Source organism: Catharus ustulatus, chromosome 4 (assembly GCF_009819885.2).
Source record: "Catharus ustulatus isolate bCatUst1 chromosome 4, bCatUst1.pri.v2, whole genome shotgun sequence".
Lineage (NCBI taxonomy): Eukaryota > Metazoa > Chordata > Aves > Passeriformes > Turdidae > Catharus > Catharus ustulatus.
The window spans coordinates 71,199,465-71,222,240 of NC_046224.1; the positions used below are offsets into that span (position 1 = coordinate 71,199,465).

The 22,776-nt window shown below is 43.8% G+C and overlaps 1 protein-coding gene across 1 annotated transcript in view; it reads left to right on the forward strand.

The window, feature by feature from the left end:
* Nucleotides 1-2,525: 2,525 nt before the first annotated feature.
* The window catches only part of IQSEC3 (IQ motif and Sec7 domain ArfGEF 3), a 98,014-nt gene continuing 77,763 nt past the window's right edge, over nucleotides 2,526-22,776 (forward strand). The window contains exon 1 of the mRNA XM_033057024.2: nucleotides 2,526-3,021. Within this exon, the coding sequence (XP_032912915.1) occupies nucleotides 2,555-3,021 (467 nt within the window). The 5' untranslated portion in view covers nucleotides 2,526-2,554. The remainder of the gene's footprint in view (nucleotides 3,022-22,776) is intronic.

Here is a 22,776-nt window from a genome sequence, read left to right on the forward strand (position 1 = left end):
TAGCATTTCCTTAAGAATATATGCCATGACCTGGCTGACTTCACCTGGATAGGCCAGTGTGATGTCTGACCCTTATTTCTTCATCTCTTTTATCCAGCTGAGCTGCAAAGGAACATGATGTTCACTACAAAACCAGAACTCTGCACAGGGCTTGCCTTAAGATTTAAAACAGCTTCCTCTGTTCCGCCAAATAAGCAATCTGTGCCTGAAGTCTCTCCTAACAATGCTCTGTGTGTGTACATACATGTATGAGTGTGCACATAGCCACCCCCCTGGGTTTGTATCCCAGAATCTACCAATGCCCAAAGCATGTTATTTTCACTGCTGTCCTGTGAGGCAAGGCTGAAATACTGCTGTTCAGTAGTGCCTTTAAATTTCTCAAATGATCACTTCCACTCTTCTCCAAATATAGCTTAGGTGTTTTCACCTCCTGTCTTCCTGCATGTGCCTTTTTTCACATTCCCCTATAACCATCCCTCTCCTTGCTAAATAATGCCAGTTTCTTAATGCTCAGTCAGTCTCCTGTCATAAAACACTAGTGAAACACTAGGCAATGAGATGGAGGAAAGTTTCCCATACAATTTTCCAATAAAATCCTAACTGTGTCAGATTTGAATGCTCATACTCCTTAGAGTTCACTCTAGAGTCTTCCCCCAACACCCAGGGGACATGTGGCAATGTTTCATGATACCCTAAAGCCACTTCTAAGTGCTTGTAAGAGAACTGTGAATAGCAGCTCTGATTTAGGTGGAGTCTGTGAACAGTTTCTAATCCTGGTTCTGTTTGCATCAGTTTGCAACCCTAAGGCTGTCTGTGAACAGAAGAGACTGGAAATACACCTTTCAGCTCATCTGAAACAGAGATTCTCTTTCACATTTCTTCTTTCCTTCCTTCATTAAATCCTTGCTACAGTGCAGGTTTTGCTGATCTGAAAAGGCAAAATGAGAGTAGCCCTATACTCAAAATCACTTAAAACCAGTTGCTTTTCATTCTGTGGCCTTGCACTTTTTGTAAAAGAGTCAAATCTATGCTTGTCTAAAACTTGACTGCTCGTGATGCCTCCTGGATCTTCCACACTCACAGTGATTGGATAGGATTTTACCCATTACAGAAATAACTTCATGGATCTACATGGAAGTTCCTGAAAATAATTTTATTACCCTTAGCCAGGTTATTTACTGATTAATGTAATAGAAAGCACACAGAGAGTCTCTCAGACTTAAGGCTGTAAGTTTGCAAATACTTATGGCTGTGGATAAAGAAGGGCAAGAGAAGGTATTTCTTGAAAAGTGAAGAAAACCTGAATGGAGTCTAACAGCAAAGGCCCTACCTGTCAAGTGTCACATCTACAGCACCTACATCACCAGCAAAAATCCACAATAAACCCTACGTTTCTCCCAAAGAACCTAAAGGATACCAAAATTTCCAAGCAAGTTCCTTTAACATCCATTTTCCTCAGAAACTGCTTCTGAGGGCTTTAACCCTGCATTCAGGTTACACGAAGGACATTGAGCTGCTGAAGCAAGTCCAGAAGAGGGCAATGAAGCTGGTGAAGGGTGTGGAGCTAAAGTCAAATGAGAAGTGCTGAGGGAGCTGGGGCTGTTTAGCCTGGAGAGGAGGAGGCTCAAGGGAGACCTTATCACCCCCTACAACTCCCTGAAAGGAGGCTGTGGTGGGGTGGGGATCCGGCTCTTCTCCCAGGCAACCAGCAACAGGGCAAGGGGAGATGACCTCAAGCTGCTCCAACAGAGGTTTAGGTTGGATAGTGCAAACAAATTTATTCACTGCAAGAGTAGTTAAGCATTAGCACAGGCTGGCCAGGAAGTTTGGAAGTCCCAAACACAAGCAGACATGACTCTTACTGCTACGGTTTAACGGATACGGTACTGTTCAGTCAAAGGTTGGACTCCATCATCTTGGAGAACGTTTCCAACCCTAATGATTGTATGTTTCTAACCAGGTAAGCTAAAAACAGTGACATTATCAAAACTAGACACAATTATTCATGTCACTTTGAAAAAAAAACCCCAAAAAAATTAAAAAACAAAAAACCCGAAAAAATCACCAAGCCACCCTGGAAAAAGAAAGCACAATAATACTCAGAAACGGGGGGAAGAAGAAGACCGGGTCCTGGAGGGGTCGCGAAGGGCTCCGCAGAGCCCGAGCATCGGCAGCGCAATGAGGCGGCACCGGCACCCAGACGCGCCCGGGCGGGCAGGGGAAGGCGGCGGGCAGTGCTGCCGAGGGACCACCGGGACGGCACCGAGGGACGGACGGGACCGGACTCCCGGGACACGCGCGCCCCCCGCCCGCGGACCCGGTGCCTCCCGCGCGTGCGCGGCGCTGCCGGGGGCGGGCCCGCGCGTGGAGCCCCTCCCGCCCGCTCCCGTTCCAACCCCTCCGCGGGAGCGCGCGGCCGCCGGCGGCGCGGGTGCGCGTGCCCGTGCCCGTGCGCGCGGGGCGGCGAGGCGCGCTCCCGCATCCCGCACCGCTCTCGCCGGAGCGCCGGCGGGGCTGGCGTGCGGGCGGCGGGGCCCGCGCCGGCGGCCGGGGCATGGAGAGCCTGCTGGAGAACCCGGTGCGCGCCGTGCTCTACCTGAAGGAGCTCACCGCCATCGTGCAGAACCAGCAGAGCCTCATCCACACCCAGCGCCAGCGCATCGACGAGCTGGAGCGGCGGCTGGACGAGCTGAGCACCGAGAACCGCAGCCTCCGCGGGCAGCAGCAGCAGCAGCAGCCGGCCCCCGCCGAGCCGCCTGCAGCCCCCGCCGAGCAGCCCCAGGGCCCCCCGGCCGAGCAGCCCCCGCCGGGCCAGTCCGAGCCGCTTCAGCACCACCAACAGCTCCCGGCTCAGCCGCCGCCCGCGGGTAGAGCGACCCCGGCGGGGCCCGGCGCCGGGCGGGCTGCCGGCCACCAGCACCCCGCCGAGAAGGACGGCAGGGACAAGGGCTGCTGCGCCGCACTGCTCCAGCACAAGACCCCCCAGGCCATCGGCAAAGGCGTCCTGAGCCGGAGAGCGGAGTAAGTGCGAAGGGGGAGAGGGGCCGGGCAGGGTGGAGGGCAGCGGGCTCTCTCCGGGGCCGCATCCAGCAAGGCACTGGGTTATACCCCCCCGCAGCCTCGCAAGGAGGGACAGGCAGTGTGTGGGTGGGTGGGGAATCCCTCCCTCCATGCGTTCTCGGGGAGAGCAGGCAGAGTGCAAAGAGAAGCCAGGATGCTGCTTCCAAGACACATCAGCCTCCCGGTTCACCGCGCTCATTTCTATGGACAAGTGTCTGGAACCCGTTTGGCAGCTCACTCGCGGTGCTCACACACGGCATCGTGCCCTCATTGCCTGTCAGAAAATAAGTCCGTGATCGACCATGAGTGCGGTTTCTCCGAGGCACGGAGAAGCCTCGCAAAGCTCAGCAGCGTTGTGGTCGCTTCTGCTTGCCTTAAGTTGCTGGTATCTGTCAAAAAAACCCATCATCCCTGGAGTGAACTGGGGTTTTCCTGCCCTCACTGATGTAAGGGGTGCATTATATTGCATGTGACGTGTATAGGTTCACAGAGGTACAGATGCTGTACTTAGGTTTGACATTTAGGGTGCTTATCACCCTCGTGTGTGGGTTGTGGTTTTTTTCTGTTTTGTTTTTTTGTAGGTTTTTGTTTGTTTTTTTGTTTGTTGGGTTTTTTTTCTGGGTTTTTGTTTTTTTTTTTTTTTTTTTTGTGTGAGTGGCACCTGACACTGATCCACCTCTCCAAAAGGAAAAAGTATTTTTTGTTGGTCTCTCGTCTTCAGTGAAGAAAGCTTGACTGCTAGTACTGGGTACTGAAATGTATTGCGTGTGCATGAATGTATAGTAAACAAGGATGAGGATTCCAGCACTATAGGTGGTGGAAAAGGCTACTATTGAAGAGCAACATTCTCTTGGATTATGTATTCAGTATATGCCATCAGTTCGCCAGCTGGTAATTACAGCTGCAGTCAGAATTGTAATTTCCTTTGTTTGGGCACTTGGAAAGCAGGGGTATGTTTTCTGGTTGAGAGCCAGAGTTAGTAAAGTTAGAAGGAGCATAGTTTCTGCTGTGGCTTCTTTTAGACAAGAAATAAATTAATATAAGTAGTAAAACTAGATCAAATGTCTTTCCTAGAATTGTCTCTATTGTCTTGGTTATAGTGATGTCAAAACAATTGAAGTGTACAACACACAAGTGCATATAAAGCACAGAAATGAATACACAAGCCCAAAACGTCTTGCTTGTCCCTTTTTACAATATAAATAAAGTGGCCCTTCTCTCTCATGTTTGCTTTGAATGCACGAGCAGAACTACAACATGGAGCTGGATTTTCCACTGGTGTAAGAATTACACTACTTCATAACAGCTCAGCATCTATCATGTGATTCCATGAAAATCAGTGAAGATATTGCTATTGAAAGAAATGCTATTAAAGGAATAGGCACGGTCAAGGCATGCTTGAATCCCAAAAAGCATATGCTTGCTTCTAAAATACTGCACCGTAAGTCTCAATTTTGCAATCACAACTTGGAGGAAGTGAGTGGGCTCCTCAGAGTATTAATGCAGGTAGTAAGCCTTTGCAGGATGTGGTTCTTACTCATCATGAAATAGCTGGAGTTTAAAAATGAAGTGGGGCCAGATCCTGAACTCATGCCAATTAGTGTAAATCCAGAATAGCATGGTTTCAATCCCTCAAATCAAACCAGTAAGAAATCCAAATAAAAATGCATAATCAACCTCACTGTATTTTCAGGAGTGACTCCCTGCAGTGAAGGCTCTGTAAGAAACACCATCTCGGCAAGGGCTTTCCTTGCTTCTGCAGAGAGTTTCTAACATACGTCATTACACAGACTGAAGAATCAATTTCTGTGCATACGCCTAAATACTTCCTCCTTATCTGAGCTCCTTTTGCAGTGGAGTTTGACTGGGGGAAGAACTGTAGAGTTTTTTTCTTCATGCCAAATTTTTTTCTTCATGCCAAATTTTTTTCTTCATACAAAGAGAAGTGCATTTAGAACACAGCTCATTGCTGGTATATCATATTATGATCTTTCTGTTTCAGATAGAAGGTTGGATGGAGCCTTTTGGTGGAAAGTCAGGGCTGCTGTGGGGATAACAGAGCAATCCCTGCAGCATTCTTTGCTCAGGAAGATTAAAATAGACTGCTTCTGTTTCCTTCTATAGTTTAGGCAAACCAAAATCTTTGTATAGAAAAGGAAATATGAGAGATGCCAAACAGTCTACATTTCTCACTCCTGCAGGTTTCCCACCCCCCGATTGTACATACTGAGTTTTGTACTCTCTCATCTCTGACTGTTAGAGGGAAATCAAAGAGACTGCTAAATCTAACTTAAGGGCAACTTGGATGGAGGGTGATGGGTCTTTTACCACCTATTGACAGGATGCCAAATATACTGTATGATTCAGCTTGCCAACCTGCAAGTTGTATTTTTGCTTTTTTGTGACAGCAGGGGACATACATGTTAATGCCTGCACAGACCAGGTATCTGCCCTCTCTTCCTTCTTCCCCCCCATGTCCAAATATGTTTTTCATTGTTATAAACTCTGAAATTCAATGTTATCTAATTTTTTTTCTTAGCCAAGAGTAGAGGTCTGACTGCTCATTACAGAAAATGGCCACTCTAAACAAAGGATATTTTAGCATGTTGGGATACAGTGGCTAAAAGCAAGGGTTAAAGCTGCACCAGGCAGAGCCCCACTGTCTTTGCCCAGTAATGGAATTTTTTTCTGCCCTCACAAAACAGGAGGTTCTGGCAGCGTGTTTAAGTGTGGACTTGTGCTGGTCCTTCTCACCTCAGATGCAGCCCAGGAATTTTGGTCATTTTGAGTCAGGTTTGAGGTTTCTTTGCACCCTAGCTTACCTCAGGCTCTGGATAGAAGCAAAGACCTGAGCTTTTGGACACATGTGACTATTCATGTCAGCTGGGACAGTCTTCTGCAACAAAAGCATCTCTCTTATTTTAAAGAAAACTTCAGTCTTTTTTTTGTTGTTAGTTTCCATAAAAACTGACAACTTTTCTTTCTTTAAAGCCTTTAGAAAAAGAAACAACCCAAACAAAACCTACATTTTAAAAGGGAACAAACCCAAGCATGTCTCTGGAAACAGAAGATTTCCTGATCTATGCAGAGGCCCCTAATTGTTGTTACATGTCTTTGTGTGGGAAAGGTGGTACTCAGCGTACCTATGAAAGGTGAGGAGGAAGAGGAGAAAGATTTTTGCAGAGATTTTCAGCAAGAATTAGGCTGATTATTATTCCACAGCATCTGTCTCTTTCTACCTTAGGAGGCTATTGCATAAGCACCTCACAGCTTTAAAAACAAAAAAATAAGGTCATTCATCATGGAATGTTTTGCTTCAAAAATACAGGTTGCCAAATTAGCATAGCTCAGATCACCCTTACTAGGCAGCCTCTTGTCTTAAGGGACCATCCCAAAGTGTCGGCAAATCCTGCGAGTATAAATTTTCCATCCCTTCTTTATCAGAACACAACCTTCTTTGCCAATCCCCAGTACCCTTCATTGAGTATCAGGGAAATGCCACAGGGTTGAATTTAGCAGATTAAGTCTAAATGACCCAAATCCTGCTGGTTTTTATCAGAGAAACTCTCAGCAGGAGCTGTCTATGGAAGGACTTCCTATTCTGAGCCCAGGCATTAGCGGGAAAACTCACTCTGATAAATACAGTTAGAATAATAGCTAATAATCCGTTATAGTTCCTTCCATCAAAAGACATGGCTGAAATTCACAAACACTCTGTATTAAAGTGGCATTTAAGTCTTCTTTTAACCATGTCATCAACAGTGAAAAGAAGACATAGAAACAGTATTTGTCTAGCATGACATAATGGATCTAAGTGTTGTTTTTAAATTAATAGCCTGTGTGTGCTCTACGAGATATCTCCTCATGCAAAACAAACTCCATGAACTCTTAGAAGAATTTTTCTAAAATCACATTTTCCCAGAGTTCTTAAAGCTCATTTTGGATTTGCATTGGACCGAAATCTATATTATTTTATTTTGTACTGGTTTAGGATAGAATTTTTTATCTTAATGAAGAGGCTCATTTTAAAAGATTATGAAGTCACTTAGCTGCTCTTGTGTTCTGAGACTGTTTGCTGGTTTTTTGTTAATTTCAAAAGCTCAATTATGTAACTTTAAAATGAAGATATTGCATATGCAGAGGTGCTGTTTTCCATAATTTTTCCTTTTAACTATGCATTGATGTTCTATTCTATTCTATGGATTATCTCCAGGGTAAAAACCTTAGAAAAAAATCCTGCTGATTTCTCAATGGGAGCTAACAATAACTGTAAATATTATAGTTTACCATTAACATATTTTGCTATATTTGCGCATTGCACCAGCACAAAAAACCCTCCAGCAATTAAAAAAAGAGATCAGAACAATTCCGAATGGCTTGTCTACCCCAGATATCCATCCCTTTCACTTGGGACACACAAGCAATGCTACTTTTGCCCTCTTTCTTTCAGTCTCTCAGATTTCCTGCAGCATATTTCAGAGTTTAACTCCCTTGAGCTTTCACACGCCAGGAATAGTTGCATTGGTGCTGCCCTGGGTTCTGCAAATCCCTGCTAGCCATGTACTGTCTCAGCATCAGAAGTTATTTGGAGTTGAGTGCTGTAAGCAGGTTTCAAATGACAGAGGTCTGCATTGGCACAGCTTCACAGATGCTAAAGTCCTGCTTAGATGATTTTGGCATAAAGAGCATACTGAGAGGAAAACAGAAAGTAAGCTCTCCTTGGCTACATCTAATTTAAAGATGTATCAATACTGCTTCCATTGCAATCAGCTCAGACATTCTTTATAACACCTTCGAGTATGGAGTTAGTGATTCACAACAATATTTAAGAAATTATAGATGAAGTGAGAGATGGAAAAAGACTTAGCTTAGAAAGGCTTCAAGATTAAGTTCTAGGGATAAAATTGCTGAGTAAGCACAGCACAAGGACTCCCTCCCACAGGGATAAGGCTTCAGTACGATGCTGTATAAAGTCCCAGACAGAGCGATACAGGGTCCAGGCAATACAGGGTCAATTTCTATTGTGGGAAATCTCCCTGCTGGGATGGGAGCATCAGGAAGTAATATCAAGGAAGGAATTTTTGTGAAGCAATATCTAGCAGTGCTTTGGACAGACAGCTCCTCTCTATCTGTGTCCTGAACCCAGTTAGAGCTGTACCTGGAATAGCAAAGACTTGTACTAATCATTTAGCAAGAGGAGTGGGGAGCTGAAAACAACAGCAAAAAGCTGAAATTTAAAATACAGTAATTTCACGATTAAATTGAATAAAATTTTGGTCCAAACCCAAAGTGCAGCTTATAATCAGGTGCGGCTTATACATGGACAAAGAACGAAAAGTTGCTGTTTTAGTTTGGAGGACAGGTGTCTGCTGAGAAAGGCAGGAGCTTCTCTTTGAAATGGAGAATGTAAACCCCCTCCCTCCAAATTATTATCATTTTGAAATCAAGGGGCTTTCAGGCAAAAATATGGGAATTAGGAATAACAGTTCTTTACTAGAGAAATTAAAATAGAAATACAGTACTACAAAGAAACAAACCCCAAACCCTGACAAAGTCAGAGTACAACCTGACACCCTGTCAGGCAGGGTGTTGGTAGCAGTCCCATTAAATGGTGGCTGCATCCTCCTGCAGTGACAGATGTGATTCAGTTGGAGCAGTGCTCCTGTACAAGGTGCAGTTTCCATCCGGAGGTGCAGTGGTGATGTGGAGAAGTCTGTTTTTCCTCTGGAGTCCAGTGGAGAAAGGGGTTCCCTTAGTGTTCCAAACCCTCTGTTTTTATCTTTGTAAGAAATGTTGGGCTCTTGCCCCTGGCTGGAGCAACTCCCAATGGGATGCAGTAATTTTATCAGTTACGCAGTGGGACTCAATGGCCATTAGCAGAAAATGACTGGCTGGAGGAAGGATGGGTTGTGAAAAGATAAAGAACAATGCCCTGCCTGGTTTCAATGGATGGCCCATCAGCAGAATATCTCCTGTGGAGATAAGGATCACTGCCCCCACCCTCAGCAGATGGTGATAGAATAGATACCTTTTATCACATCCTGTATTGTAACGTGTGGCTTATAATCAGGTGCAGCTTATAATTGTGAAGTTACTGTACTTAAATAAGAAGGGATGCAAATGCATTATTTTGTTTTGTTGTTGTTGTTGTTTGGGTTTTTTTTAATAAGATGGTGATATTTTTATGCCACTTAGCTGTATGTTCTCTTGCAACCAGACGGCTCTTCTGTAGTGGCAAGGGTACCTTACTTCCACATGCTTTGTATCGACCCATTTGCTGTCACTTCCCAGGCAGATCCAACGTAAGGCTCTATGAGAAGTCTTTAGGAGCAGTGGCAACACTGTTAGCATTCAAAATAATGCACAGATGGCTGCTTGGAAAAGTATCAAGGGAAAAACGTCCCACCTGAGTAGGGGTTAACAGTGTCCTTGAGAATTTCTGTCAGGGCCTTGGTGCCAGGTGACTCTTGGGCTGTCCCACTCTTCACAGCAACTGGTACTTCCACATCCTTCATTAAATGATGTGCACATTAGGCATGGTTCAGACAGTTTATGCATGCAGCCGGTGGTTACTTACATGAGGTAGACTGTACTACATTTCCACCAACGCCATATCTGAAATTATTTGCACTTTTAGTCAGAAGAAATCAGAGAAATCTCACCTCAGGATGCTCATCTAGTCCTTGGTGCCAGAACCTTGGGTCTTCTATTAATTATGGTATCTACTTGCTCATTAAAAAAAAAGTTCACATGATAAAATGATGTGCACTTCTACAAGCAAAAATACCTCTACACAAATGTATATATCAGACTGTAGAAATATCTCAGCTGTATTTTTTTCCTTTTGCCTTGGAGTGGAGGTTGGAACAGGAAAAAAGAGGTACTGCCTGTCTTCCATAATCTTTCTGTACATAGGGTTTATTCATCTTCTGCTTTCCTGCTATTTTCCCTATAAATGCCATTTTAGGCTGCTTGTTCTTTCTTTCCTAGTTCAGCAGTGGTTTATTTCTCTTTTCCAGTCTCAGTTATGAAACCTTTTGTTTTTCTCCCTTAGGAAAACGTTATAGAAAGTCAGAAATAATTCTCTGTTTAAGAGATGGAATTCACTTTAGAATTACTCATAGCTTGTGCTTGTTACTTGGTCCACATTCCATGGAACCACATAAAAGCAAATAAGGAAGAAATAAAAAAATTAATTTATAAAGACAAAGTCTCAAATGGGACCATTTTATCCTTTTTACCTTATTTTCAAACATATATTATATATATATTCCCTTTTTTCCCCCTCAAAGAGATGTACCTTGAAACAAACTAGTATTATTCTTGTATTCATCTATTCAGGAATATGTAATTTCATTTAGTTAAGCCTTAGGTAAGAAAATGATAGTCTTGACTGTTGGATTTGTTCTGCCCAATGGCTCTGTTTAAGATCTCAGTTCAAGCATTGGACTAGCAGTCATAAAATCAAACTTTAATGCCTCCTAAATTTATTTTTAACACACTTGTCATGCTGGACTGACCCTTTCATCTCTGTATATTTTAAGATCTGTGACAAAGCAGTTGGAGATCTCTTGTTATAGACAGGAGTGGGCAGGTAGATCAGGAACAACCCTTTTTCTAAATTCCAGCATAGAAAGCAGCCTAAATCTCCTGTCCTTGCTTGCAATATGTACTGCTAGGCAATATGTATATTTGCACATAAAAAGAGAATGTATTTGCATGAGCATTTGTCTACAGAAGTGTCTCAGAGCCAAGCTGAAACAGCACCTAGTTTCTGTGCTTTTTACATACAGAAAAGCAAATCATCTGCTGGAGGAGGAAATCAGTGCATCTTTACTGACGTCAGTACAGCCATGACAATTTACATCACCTGAGGATCTGAACCAGATTTTGTGTATCTGTCCTGACATACAAATACACAACCCTGCACTGGTGTAAATGAGTGCTGATAATAGCAATGGATAGCAATGCATAGAGATAACAGTGAACAATGGGAAAACCATTAAGCAGCATTCTCATTCTCCCTGTAATAGGTTTGTGATGTTCTCTTATGGTATTTTAATATCAGGTGGTAGGAGTTTTGTTGCTTCAGGGTTATAAAGATATATTTGCTCTTTTGATAATGATTTTTTTTTTCTTTTCTCTGTGCTGTGTATGCACAGCCTGCTTCTCACACAGGTATTATTGTATTATCTTTATTGTTTTTGCTAAGATTATGCTCATTGTTCAGCTCTTATTTTCATGTGGTCTAAAATTGCACTTTCTGAGATATAGAAGTGGATTAATGTTTTCCATGATTAGTCACATCTAAGAGAGAACATTTTGATGAAATTGAAGGTATTTTAAATACAAAATTAAAAATGGAAAATCTTATCCTTCCTGCCCTCTTCTAGCTGAAAACAAGGGGATCTGTGATCTGTAGAATGAATGAAGCTTGACTTCAAGAAGATTTGTGTCACAGTTACATTTTCTGATGCCTAACAAGATGTGAGTTCTGATCTAAGCTTCTGGTGTTGAGGCTTTTATAACATCTGGCTCCAACATGGAAACTTCTTTGTGGAGAAATGGCTTCAGTTCATTCAGCAGCCTTTTCCTCATAGGAGAACCTACAAAGTTCTCTCTGTTACACCCTGCCAGCTACTTTTATGGAACTTGCTAGAGGTTAGTATCTCTGAAATCACTCTAACTGACTCAAACTTGGTTGAAACTCTCTGTGGGATTTGCAGTTATAAAGCAGAAACCAACATAGAGACATACACACAGAGAGAGACACACACTGATAAGAGGAAAAAAGGAAAATATTATATGATCACAGAAATCACATTTTGCTTAGGAACCTAGAGAATAAAGACCAAGTCCTAGATGTTTTATTGAATCAATGTACACCAGTATGGCTGAACAGTCCACTCCAAATCTGTGACCCTGTCTTGGAACTGGTGTTCTGCTTTTAAAAGCTGCCTAAAAGTCTTGGAGCATTAAAGTTATGAAGAATCAAGGAATTACTGTAGGAATTCAGGGAACATACTGGTAGAGGTTCACTACTGGCAAATGGAGTCTGTTGCTCCTCCTTGCTTTGCATGTGAAGTTGGTGGATCATCTTGTTCCACCTGCCGACATTTGCATGGGCATGGACTGCTGTTGAAGCAGTTACTGCTAGAGAGTTTATATTTGCTGAAGCTCACTAAAGCATCAATGTCAAGAGAAGTAGCAAATTGACACTGAAGTTATTATAGATCTTGAGGAGGCTTGAGATTTGCTTCAGGTTTTGCTGTACTTTGGATGTTTCTTCAAATTCTGAACTTTCTATTAAAATTCAGGACATTGCTGTCAATCTGTTTGCCATGTTGCTTCCCAGGCATTCCTCTGAAGTGGTTCGCATTATCCTGCTCCAGTGTGAGAATTGCTCTAACACTGTTTCTTCTTCAACCTCAACATCCAGCATCTTGGTATTGCAGTGCCTGAGTAGACCCTGCCTCCACAGAGCATCCTTGGATCTTCCTCCTGGAGCAGTGTTGTTTGGCCCTAAGGTTCTTCAGAGACTTTTTAATTGATAGCATTTTTGCAAACAGAGGGTGTTTCTCCATATTTACAGAAATTATTTCCTTTCTTTTTACTTTCTTTTCATGGAACTGAGCTCAGCCCTCTTTTCCTGATTCTGCCTCTTTTGGAAAGTTTAACTCTGCAGTCAGTTCAGAATTCTCACAGATGTCCTTGTCTTTAATTTGCTGGTTTTTAATTTGAAAATCCATTCCCTGTAGGACACTAGTAAATTGCCTGTGTCTGCCTAGGTACTCACATGGCCCCTTTCACCATAGTAGCTGAGTATCAGGATTTGTCCACTAACCTTCATCTGAACTAGCAGGGAATCTGAGGAATTTCCTACCTTTGCTCTGAGGATTCACTAATTCCCGTGCCAAAGACCTCTCTTCAAGTAATTTTTGTCTATAACGTTCTGTGCTAATACATCTATGTCCAGTCAAACTTCTGCATGGCTCAGTAATTCACACTATTTTATAGTTTAGGTAGGTCTAAGGGCCAGATTCTTTCACCACTTAAATGAAGTCTGCATGGCTGAATTCACATTGCGAGGTGGCTTCAAATTGGAAGAGACATGAGGTAACATCATACACATCTTCTGATGTTCTGATCTTTTTGAACTGACTGCTATCCCACCACTGGAACTAGAGTTAGCGCTGCCATACTGTTAGATTCTCTGCATACTTGCCATGACATTCATTTGGGATGGTGCAGCCAAATACTGTAATGCTTTCCCCGAGAATTCTTTATTATTCATATGGGAGCTATGATCCTGCTGTTAGCTTCAGGAACATCCATTGCTGTTCCCTTGTTTCTGCTGAGAAAGGGGTGTTTCTCCTTTTTGTTAAACTGAATACAGAAGTATTTTCCTCACTAGACATGCTCTGACTGGAACTATTATATCACCTTTATCACCTCATTTACCATGGCTCCTACACAGCCATGTGTACGAGCTGATAGGGAATACCAGGTTGTGTCCTTGCTGGATGAAAAGTGTTGGCAAAGAGTTTGAGTCTCAGACATTTAAAGGTATTTAGCCTCCCAAAAATGGAAGAAAGAACTACTAGTTTTTAAGGCAGGGATCAACTTCTGCCAAGCTGTTTGCTTTCAGCAAGTAATTTTATATGCAGGCAGAAGAAAGGAAGTACTGTGACAGGGGAAGAGGAGAAGAGGATGAGAGGCATCTGAAGTGTGTCTCTACTCTCTGCTAAGGGCAACCCTCAGGCTTGCTGTAAGTCTATTAACCCAGTCTTCAAATCCCAAGCCTGGAAGCACAGCTGGAATGTTGCCTCAGGAGCACATCCCAGCAGTGTGCACATCTGTATGCTACCAGAGATAGGAGATGCCATCATTTGGGCTTCAGCAGAGGTTCTGTGCAGGAGGCTATGAGGTGGTGGAAGAGTGGACAGCAGTGGGAGGAGTTACAAGGATAAGGGGAGAGGACTCAGGGAAACTGTAGAGTGCAGGAGGGCCTGGAGCCCCAGCAGAAGCTCCTGAGAAGTTTTTGAATGTGTGGTTCATTTACATGTGCAACTGTAATGATGCCTTGGCATAGCTGGGAGAGGGAAGGAATGACAGGGGTTTATGTTCTATTTTTATGAAACCTCTCACTCAGGAGAAATTAAGAATAAATAGCAAATACTGAACATTATCCTTAACAGAACTGACTGGTTGAAGCCCACTAAACAACCCCTAGGCATAAGGAAGGAGCCAACTACTGTATGCCCAGAGTTTATGTGACTAGTTCTCATCACTGTGGGGTGAGAGGTTTATCAGATCTCATAAAGCAACGCAGTTTAACCTGGTTGGGTAATGCTTGGGAGATCTCCAAGAAATACCCAGAGTACTAGGAGAGGACAGTGGAGTATGTCTTCAGATAGCACAATTTTTGGGATGTCTCTGCTTGCCATTAATACCTCTGTTTTTTTGGTTAAATGTTGGGGATCCCCTCACAGGATACACACACACACAGAACAAAGGTGTCATCCCTGGTCACATGTCAGAGTAAATTCATCCTCACACACCTCTCACTGTATTGTCACATTGACAACAGGTCTCCTTCTTCATTGTCTTCATCTTGTGAAGTTGTTTTCATTTGTGTGATGTAGGTTTGAGATGCTGACAAATCCTCACTAAGCAATTTACATCCTGCTACCTCAGGCACAAATAGTAATATAAAATAAAAGGAATCAAAATCTGTTCTTCTGCTGCAGTTTTTTACAAGGCTTCATTGCAGTCTGCTATGGCCAGCTCTCAGATCTAACACCATAAATGCTTGCATTTAAGAGATGAACACAAATACACATTAATGTTACATTTTAAGTGCTTTAGGAAGTAATGCACTTATTCACAGGTGTAATATTGCTAGTAAACATCCCTACCAATATCTAAAAGTACATCAAGCATGTAAACTTTTCCTCTAGTATACCTCTAATCATGGCAAGATCTCGTGACAGGATGAATAAAAGAAATACCATGCAAATCTAAGTAATAATAATAACAATAACAATAATGCTTCTTCTGCATTACTGTTTGGAAGTAGATCCTTCAGTCCTTACAAAAGCTGTTCTTATTTAACAGGAGGGAATGAAGACATGGAAAACATTTTGCTTGAGTTCACCCAATCAGTCAAAGCTGAGAGTAAAAACTGTGTCCCAGGGCTCTGATCTGTCAAGTAGGTACTGTTCCTTGAAAGAAAGAGAAAAACGGGACAAGAAGTGTTAAATGTTCTGAGCTGGTGAGCTATAGCTGGTCTATAGCTGCACAAATAATTTGGCCATAACAGACATTTACTGGACCAGCCTAGCTCATTACAAAATAAGAAGTAAACAAATCTTCAAGCTGAGGATAGGGCGGTTTCAAACTCAAACAGGGGACTTCAACCAATGCCTTTGATGTATGAATGCACCCATACCATTGGGCAGTGGGGCTGGGTGGTGTTAAGTCTCTTACTCCATCACATCTGTAAGCATGGGAAATTCAAAGCCCCTGTAGAAGGGGGCACACATCAATAAAATTCGGCTGTTGCTGCATGAACTTGATGTGTCCATGTCACATTCCTGTCTCCAACATTCTATGGCATAAATAATATTGCACTAAATTGTGAAATCTGATTTACTCTCTGGACAGTTTGATATCAGAAATCATTTTGGCCAATTAAAGATCTGTAATTTGGCCAAAAAATCCTTAACAGACATTCATGATCTCTTTCAATTTTTTACACTAGAAAGAATGAGCAGTGGAGGCTAGAAACATAACTGAATATTGAATTTGAGGAGGAACTGAGACACGTGGTTTCAGGGTGGCAGGGCTGTGAATGTGTGTAACGTGCGAGTTCAGCAAGGTTTCTTGAGTTGCACAGAATGATGAGGGGTAGAAAGAAAAGGTAGTTTAAAATCTATTGTCTGTTGTTTCAGTCTGCTTTGATGGCAGAAAGTTCAGCAAGTTCATGGAAGACACCAGAAATATTCCTCTCATGGAAGTCAAAGTCTCTTACAGAGACAGGCACTGCATGCAGCCTGGGGAAGTAAAAACTAATTAACACACACAGAAGTGCATGTTAGTAAGTTGACAGAGTACCTTGTTCAAAAAACACTGCCTAGGAAGACACAGTTTCTTCTTCCCACTGCTGTGTTTCCCCTCCCCCTGTTCTCCTATTACGTATGGAGCAATAGAGGAGCTGGCAGCCTTGTCCCCTCATCACCTGGCACAATCACAGCAGTACATGCAATCACCAAATCACGCACACAAAGTCTTGTGCTGTCAGATCTTTCCTGCCTCACCCAAGGAGAGTTCTTGTATGATGAATATGTCTGGTTTACAGTAGTTTCACGAATACAAGCCGCACGGATTATAAGCCGCACCCCCGGTGCCTCGACAATGTTGCTGTCTTTGTCAATAGATAAGCCACACCCCGAATATTAGCCGCACTTTCGTTCGTCGCGAGAATCCGTGCGCAGCTTTCACAAATTGGCCAATTAGTAACAGGATCGCGGCATAGCGGGCTTTACTGGCTCGGGGCGGGGCCAGGCAGGCTCGGCCCGCTCATGGTTGCCGACGGGGCCGGGTGGCCCAGCTCAGCGCCACGGCTCGGCGGGGCTGGCCGGGTGGTGCTGCCGCCGCCGCCGGGCTCGCTGGCCCCCCTCTCCCGTCAGCACCGCCCCGCTGCCGCGTTCGCTCGCCCGGCTGGCAGGGCTGCCGCCGCCGGGCTCGCCGCCCGCCCCGCTACCGCTTTCGCTCGCCCCGCGCCGCGCCCGCCCCGCCCCGCTTTCGCGAGCGGCGCTTTCGCGAGCGGCGCTTTGGCTCGCCGAGCGGCGCTTTCGCGAGCGGCGCTTTGGCTCGCCGAGCGCCGCTTTCGCTCGCCCCACCGGCAGGGCTGCCGCCGCCGCCACCAGGCTCGCCGGCCGCCCCCTCCCGTCTGCACCGCCGCCGCGTTTCCTCGCCCTGGCCGGCACTGCAGGCCCCCGCACCGCCGGGCTCCCCCACGCTGCTGGCCCCGATTCTGCTGGGCTTCCCCCGCTGCCAGGCAGCCCCACCCGCCGGCCTTCCTGCTTCTGCCATGCTCCCCTGCACTGCTAGCCCCAGTTCTCCCGGGCTCCCCCGCCCTGCTGGCTCAGGCTCTGCCGCCCTCCCTGCCCTGCCCTGCTGGCTCAGGCTCTGCCGCCCGCCCCCCACACCGCTGGCCCCGCCTCTGCCAGGCTTTCCCACCTCTGCCGGGGCCGGCCGGGCTCCAGCTTGGCTTGGGGCTGCCGCGGGCTCTCACTTCCGTGTTGGCAGCTTTTAGAATTTTGTTAATAGATTAGCCGCCCCGGAATATTAGCCGCACTTCCGGGTTTCCACCAAAATTTTGGTCAAATTGGTGCGGCTTGTATTCGTGAAATTACTGTAATTGGATTCTGGGCTGAATTTTATTGTCCGGTAATAAGAAGAACATTTGTGTTTGCCCATCCCTCCTTGTTGTGCTACAGGTTTTGGTGGTAACAAGTTTCATTAGCTTGCCCTGATTAGTTTTTACTCAGGGACATCACTTTGAAATGCATTCTCTATCCTGCCTAGTTTTCCATTCTGTACTGGGGCAGACCCAGTGGTTCACAGACCCAAGTGCCCTGTGGCACACTCTGGTGCATGGATGAGAGTGGGAACACCCTGGGAATTCTTACAGAACTTGTACCACAGTCAATGGCTGTATTCAGTGTAGACCTCTAGGCTGCATTTGTTCACAGCAGAGTTGGCAAGGGAGGTCTGAAACAAGCGCAAGAAAGCCTTCAGGATGTGAATGTGCGTTGGATGTTTATGGAATTTCTTTCTCTTATCAGCAAGGGGTTATTTCTGTTGGTTACTTTCTCCTCTCAGCTGTAGGAGGGTACTAATTTCCTCAATTTGAAAAGACTTAGGGTCTTGGAGTATCATGATCTCAACTCTCTTCATTATCTTCCAGCTCTATTTTTTTATTCCTCCATTCTGATGTTATTTGCTGCTGCTTTGAGTTCTCTGAGGTGAGCACTAACCAAAGGCACAATTAGTAACTGTTCCCTGGGGATCCAGTGGAAACTAGTTGGAGATATTTCACAAAAAATAGTTCAAATATGACCAATTTAATGCCATTTCTCTATTACTAATCCTTCTGTTAAAGTCACTAAGAAAAGTTAGGACCTGAGTGCCTCCTTGTAGTACAGTGGCATTTGCAAAGATAGCAAGAATGATACTGGCCTTCAGAAAAGACCTTAGAACTCCTCTCCAAACTTCACTGGCTTCTTCCAGACAGCACCTTCTGGTTATTCTTACTGAGTTCACCTTTGTTCCTCTTCCTCACTTGCAATTTTTACCTCTCTTTCCCCCAAACCTCTGTTCTACAGCTCTGCTTTGAGGGCAGAGTGTGAGAGCTGCACTGTAGTGGCTGTGTTTGAATACAGCAGTGCGGAGAACAAGGCTGTGAGGAAGGTTTCTGCTGCTCAATTCCCAGACAGCTCTTGGGAGGACAAAGGAGCATGGCCTGCCGGCATGTACTGACAGTAGGACAGGTAGGATGAAGTGGCGTGTGGATGATACACCTGTATCCTTATTAAAATATGTCTTCCTTTCCCTCTAGATATACATCTCTGGTAGGCATGTGAAGTCTGAAGGAATGAGGGATTCAAAAATACATAAACATACATAGTCACTCACTGTTGTCTGTGAATTGTCTAAGTGAGGTGTGCTTTATGTCACCTCTACTCAGTTTTTATAGCTGGTGGCTTACATGCATTTCAGAAACCCACTGATTAACAAAATCATCAGGAAGGAAAGATGGAAGGGAATATTTGCCCAGTGTTTTTTTTTTAAAGAACTTTACATTTAATTGTTTTATTTAGTGGTGCAGTGATGACTACAGAAGAAAGTCAGCTCTTTTGACCCATGTTTTCTGCTTCAAAGAGTAAGTGAGCACATTCTGACCATGGGACTGAAAATGCCCCAGAGATAGCTTAGGAGAAACTCTGAGTAAGCAAAAAGGAAGTCATGCTACAAAAATGGAAAAATAAGTAGAGCATTCTAAGCAAGAGGAGTCAAGCTTGGGAAACTTCTGACAGCACAAAAAAGCACAGGTGGGAGTTCTCAGTGGGCAATTAAAATGCAGACTGGAGCAAGCCCAATGCTGTTTACCTGTCATGCTGTTCCTGCCCTACACTGAAACAAAGAGTTACAGTTACATGTGCTACTCAGATCAAGTGTAGCCTTCCTCAGTATCAACCTTCAGACCACAGTCTGTGGAGCTAAAAGATTCCTCTTTTAGGAGGAGTCTCTCTCTCTCACCCTTCTAGACATAATTTTTTGCCCCATCAGTCCTGCACTGTTGTAGCAGATAGGGTGGCAGGTACTGTGGGATGATCAGCAGCCATGGCTTTGCTTTGGCACAAACTTCAGAGATGTATTTATCAATACTATTGCTGCAAGGGAGGATGCTCCTATTTAAACTGAATAGTAGATTTTTTCTGCTACCACTGCCCTCTGCTAGCTGGGGAGATGTCCTATGGCAATCTGACATGGAGTGGCTACCATCCCAGTAGGTTACCCTGTGTTTGAAATAAGAAAAACTAAAGTGAACTTAGTGGTGTTTGTCTACCCTTTATGAGTGTATTTCTGTGGGTGGCAAATCCAAGTTTACTCAGCAGAGATGCTGTCAAAGTCCAGAACTACATTTGTGAGGTTGGGGTTGCTGGGCAGAATTGAGATGAATGCAAGAGGTCTGCATTTTAAGGAAGAGACATGGAGGACTGGAGGAAGTGATGCTGCAGGACTCAGATGAAGACTGAGTGTTGTGCAAAGGACTAGCAGATGCTGCGTGTGGCAAGATGGGTGAAGGAGAAAGACTGGAATAGCGTGAGAAAGAGTAAGACAGGGTTCCAATGCATCTAATCCATGCTGGAATAGCATGAGAAGGAGTAAGACAGGGTTCCAATGCATCTAATCCATGCTGGAAGGACAAGCAATAACTTGTTAATTTATATATCTCTCTACATGAGCAGCAGAGCTATGTGGATGAGTAGGTCTGGGCTAGCAGGGTTTGGGGGTACTGGCAGCAATATGTGTGCTCAGGACTAAGCTAAAGCAGGTACTGCAGAGCTGCACAAAGGAAACCTGCCTGCACTCTGCTTACCACAGACAGTTGCTATTAATCTTTTGCTTCCCCAAGCGCTGATATTCATGTAAATTATGAAGGAAAAAGAGAAGTTCCTCAAGTGAGAGGGAAAGGCTCTGTAGCTTCATATTTATGGACTCAGATAAAAGAGAACTTGATAGGGATCTAGAAAAGTGACATTTCAATTTTATGATGCTCACCAAGCTGTATTTATAATGGTGGAAAGAGCATGAGAATTCCATAGCTGGCTGAAAATCTCCTGGGTAGAAAGCCTTGCTGAATTTCCATGCACAGGATTCCTCTGTGTGTGCATGACTGTTTGGGGATTTGACTATGAAGAATCTAAACCAATTTTCTCAATCAGTCTTTTGATGTTGTTGTTTTAATTATTAATTACATAAGAATAGGTTTTCAAGAAAAGACAGATGAAGCTATCACCCAAACAGCATTCAAGCCAGTCTCCAAAATAAAGATTTTCCAAGAATAAACTATAGACCTAAAAAGAAAATTACTCACGTATTTTGTGTTTCCAGTGTCTTCCAGATGCTTAGTGCGACATTCCTGTTCTGATACTTTGACACAAATGGAGAATAACCATGGAAGGCAATGAAGCCAGTCCAGTGGAAGTCCACAGCCATAAACAGGCAGAAGTGAGGAGAGAGCAGGGGCCCTTGATGTTCTAGCGGACCTGCAGGCAACAGATTCAGATTTAATTAAACTTTTGGTAGCTGGATTGAGCAGTTAATAGCAAAAGAAGCACAGGCTGCATTGCTAACTGAAAACCAGATCTTGACTAAGCAGACAAGAAGAAGGGTAGCATTGTAACAGAAAAGGCTGTTTTCTGTGTGAGAACAATTAGCTGTAGTAATGACGTGGCATGGGTCCCAATGCCACAGCAGATTTCAGTGCACTGCTACATATCTCAAGGTTCATGCCCATCCTGGTTCTAACCACAAGTGAGGCAAAGATGCACGAGTAAATTTTTTTTTTGTTTTAACTTGTGTTTTAGCTTTTAACCCCAACAGATTTTTATTTCTAAACATGGTAAGTATGAAGTGTTTGTTACCCTATTTCCTCCTTTTTGTTTAATTTAATCAAGGATACTGGAGAATCACAAATAGGAATGACAACGCACTTCCTTTCTTCCACAGTCCAATATTTAAATTAAAAAACCTCAAAGAAACATTATCATCAAGACCCTCACAAAAGGGAATGTAAGTTACTCTGTCTTCATCCCTCTTTCCCTACTTTTTCCCTGACACACACTGCTGAAAACAAGAGCCCCAGGTTCCTTTCAGTAAGGATCTGACACAAAAGAAGGTAAGTTTGAATAAAAACTGAGAGGAAAGGAGATACGAAATTAAAAATACAGTGTCATATGAAGGCATCCTTTAGAAATGTTAAAGAAGCAAAAAGCAAAACACAGTATTATACCTTGCACTTCCCTGCCAAGTGTTTAGAGGGACACAGGAGAGCAATAGTCAGTCTGTTGTAATACATGCATACTTAATCAGTTTCCTCTGTTTTGCCTCCTCCTTTAACAGACTGAGGGTCTTGAGACAGACAGCAAGCCTTCCCAGGGAGAGATAATAAAGAGAACATTGATACAACAACTTGTTAAGAAAAATGAGTTTCAAGACAGTGATTTATGTAAAGGATCTCGTAATCACCCCAGCCCAAACACTGCCTGACAACAGGGGTTTCTGTAAAGGAAGTCAAACACCAGAATGACTGCTGCATGGCCCTCTCCTTCAGGAGGCTGACTTAATTAAACAAAGTAAAGCAACAAACAGCTGGAAAGAGCAGATGAGGTAGTAGCTAATGCTATGAACTGCTACATTTCAGAGGCACAAAGCTGCAGCACATTGTGCAACATGACACTTAGTCATCCAAAGTTTCTGCTCCTGCATCAGATGGACTTAATGCTTTGCATGTTGAGCAGTCCATTCTCAGATCCAGCATTTTTGTTTTGAGGAGAGCTACAGGCAAGGTGGCAAGTTTCCCACTCTCAAATGTGTGAGTATTGCTTGATTCCAGAGGTTCACAATTAACCTCACAGCCTATGGAATTTCAAATGGAGCACTTTAGTGGAGTAGCCTCTGGATTTGTCTTTGAGGACCAACCTCCAGATGCAGTCGAATTTCAATTTTTTTTTTAATTTTAAAATTTTTTCTTCTTGACTTTATTCTCCATTTTCTTCCATTATTAGCAATTCTTCATCTTACCTTTCATTGGAGTACTCCTTGGATTGATGTAAAATCCCTAAATTTATTAGTTGCCAAGGCACAATTAGGATGCCCAAACCCTATTTTAGCACCCCCCATCCACCTCTGGTACTTCTATCATACTCTTTCTTTCCCTTTTTTGTTTTGCTCCCTGAAGGTTTTTCTTGCTATGAATCTCCCATTGGTCAAAAATACCACATATTTAGAAAGACAGAGGAATTTGATTTCATCTGAGGTCAAACAGTAAATGTGTCATTCCCTTGATCTTTTTGAGAAGCAGAGATTGCCACAGTCTTTCTGAACCATTAGAAGCAAGGGAAAGGCTGAGGAAGGTGAACA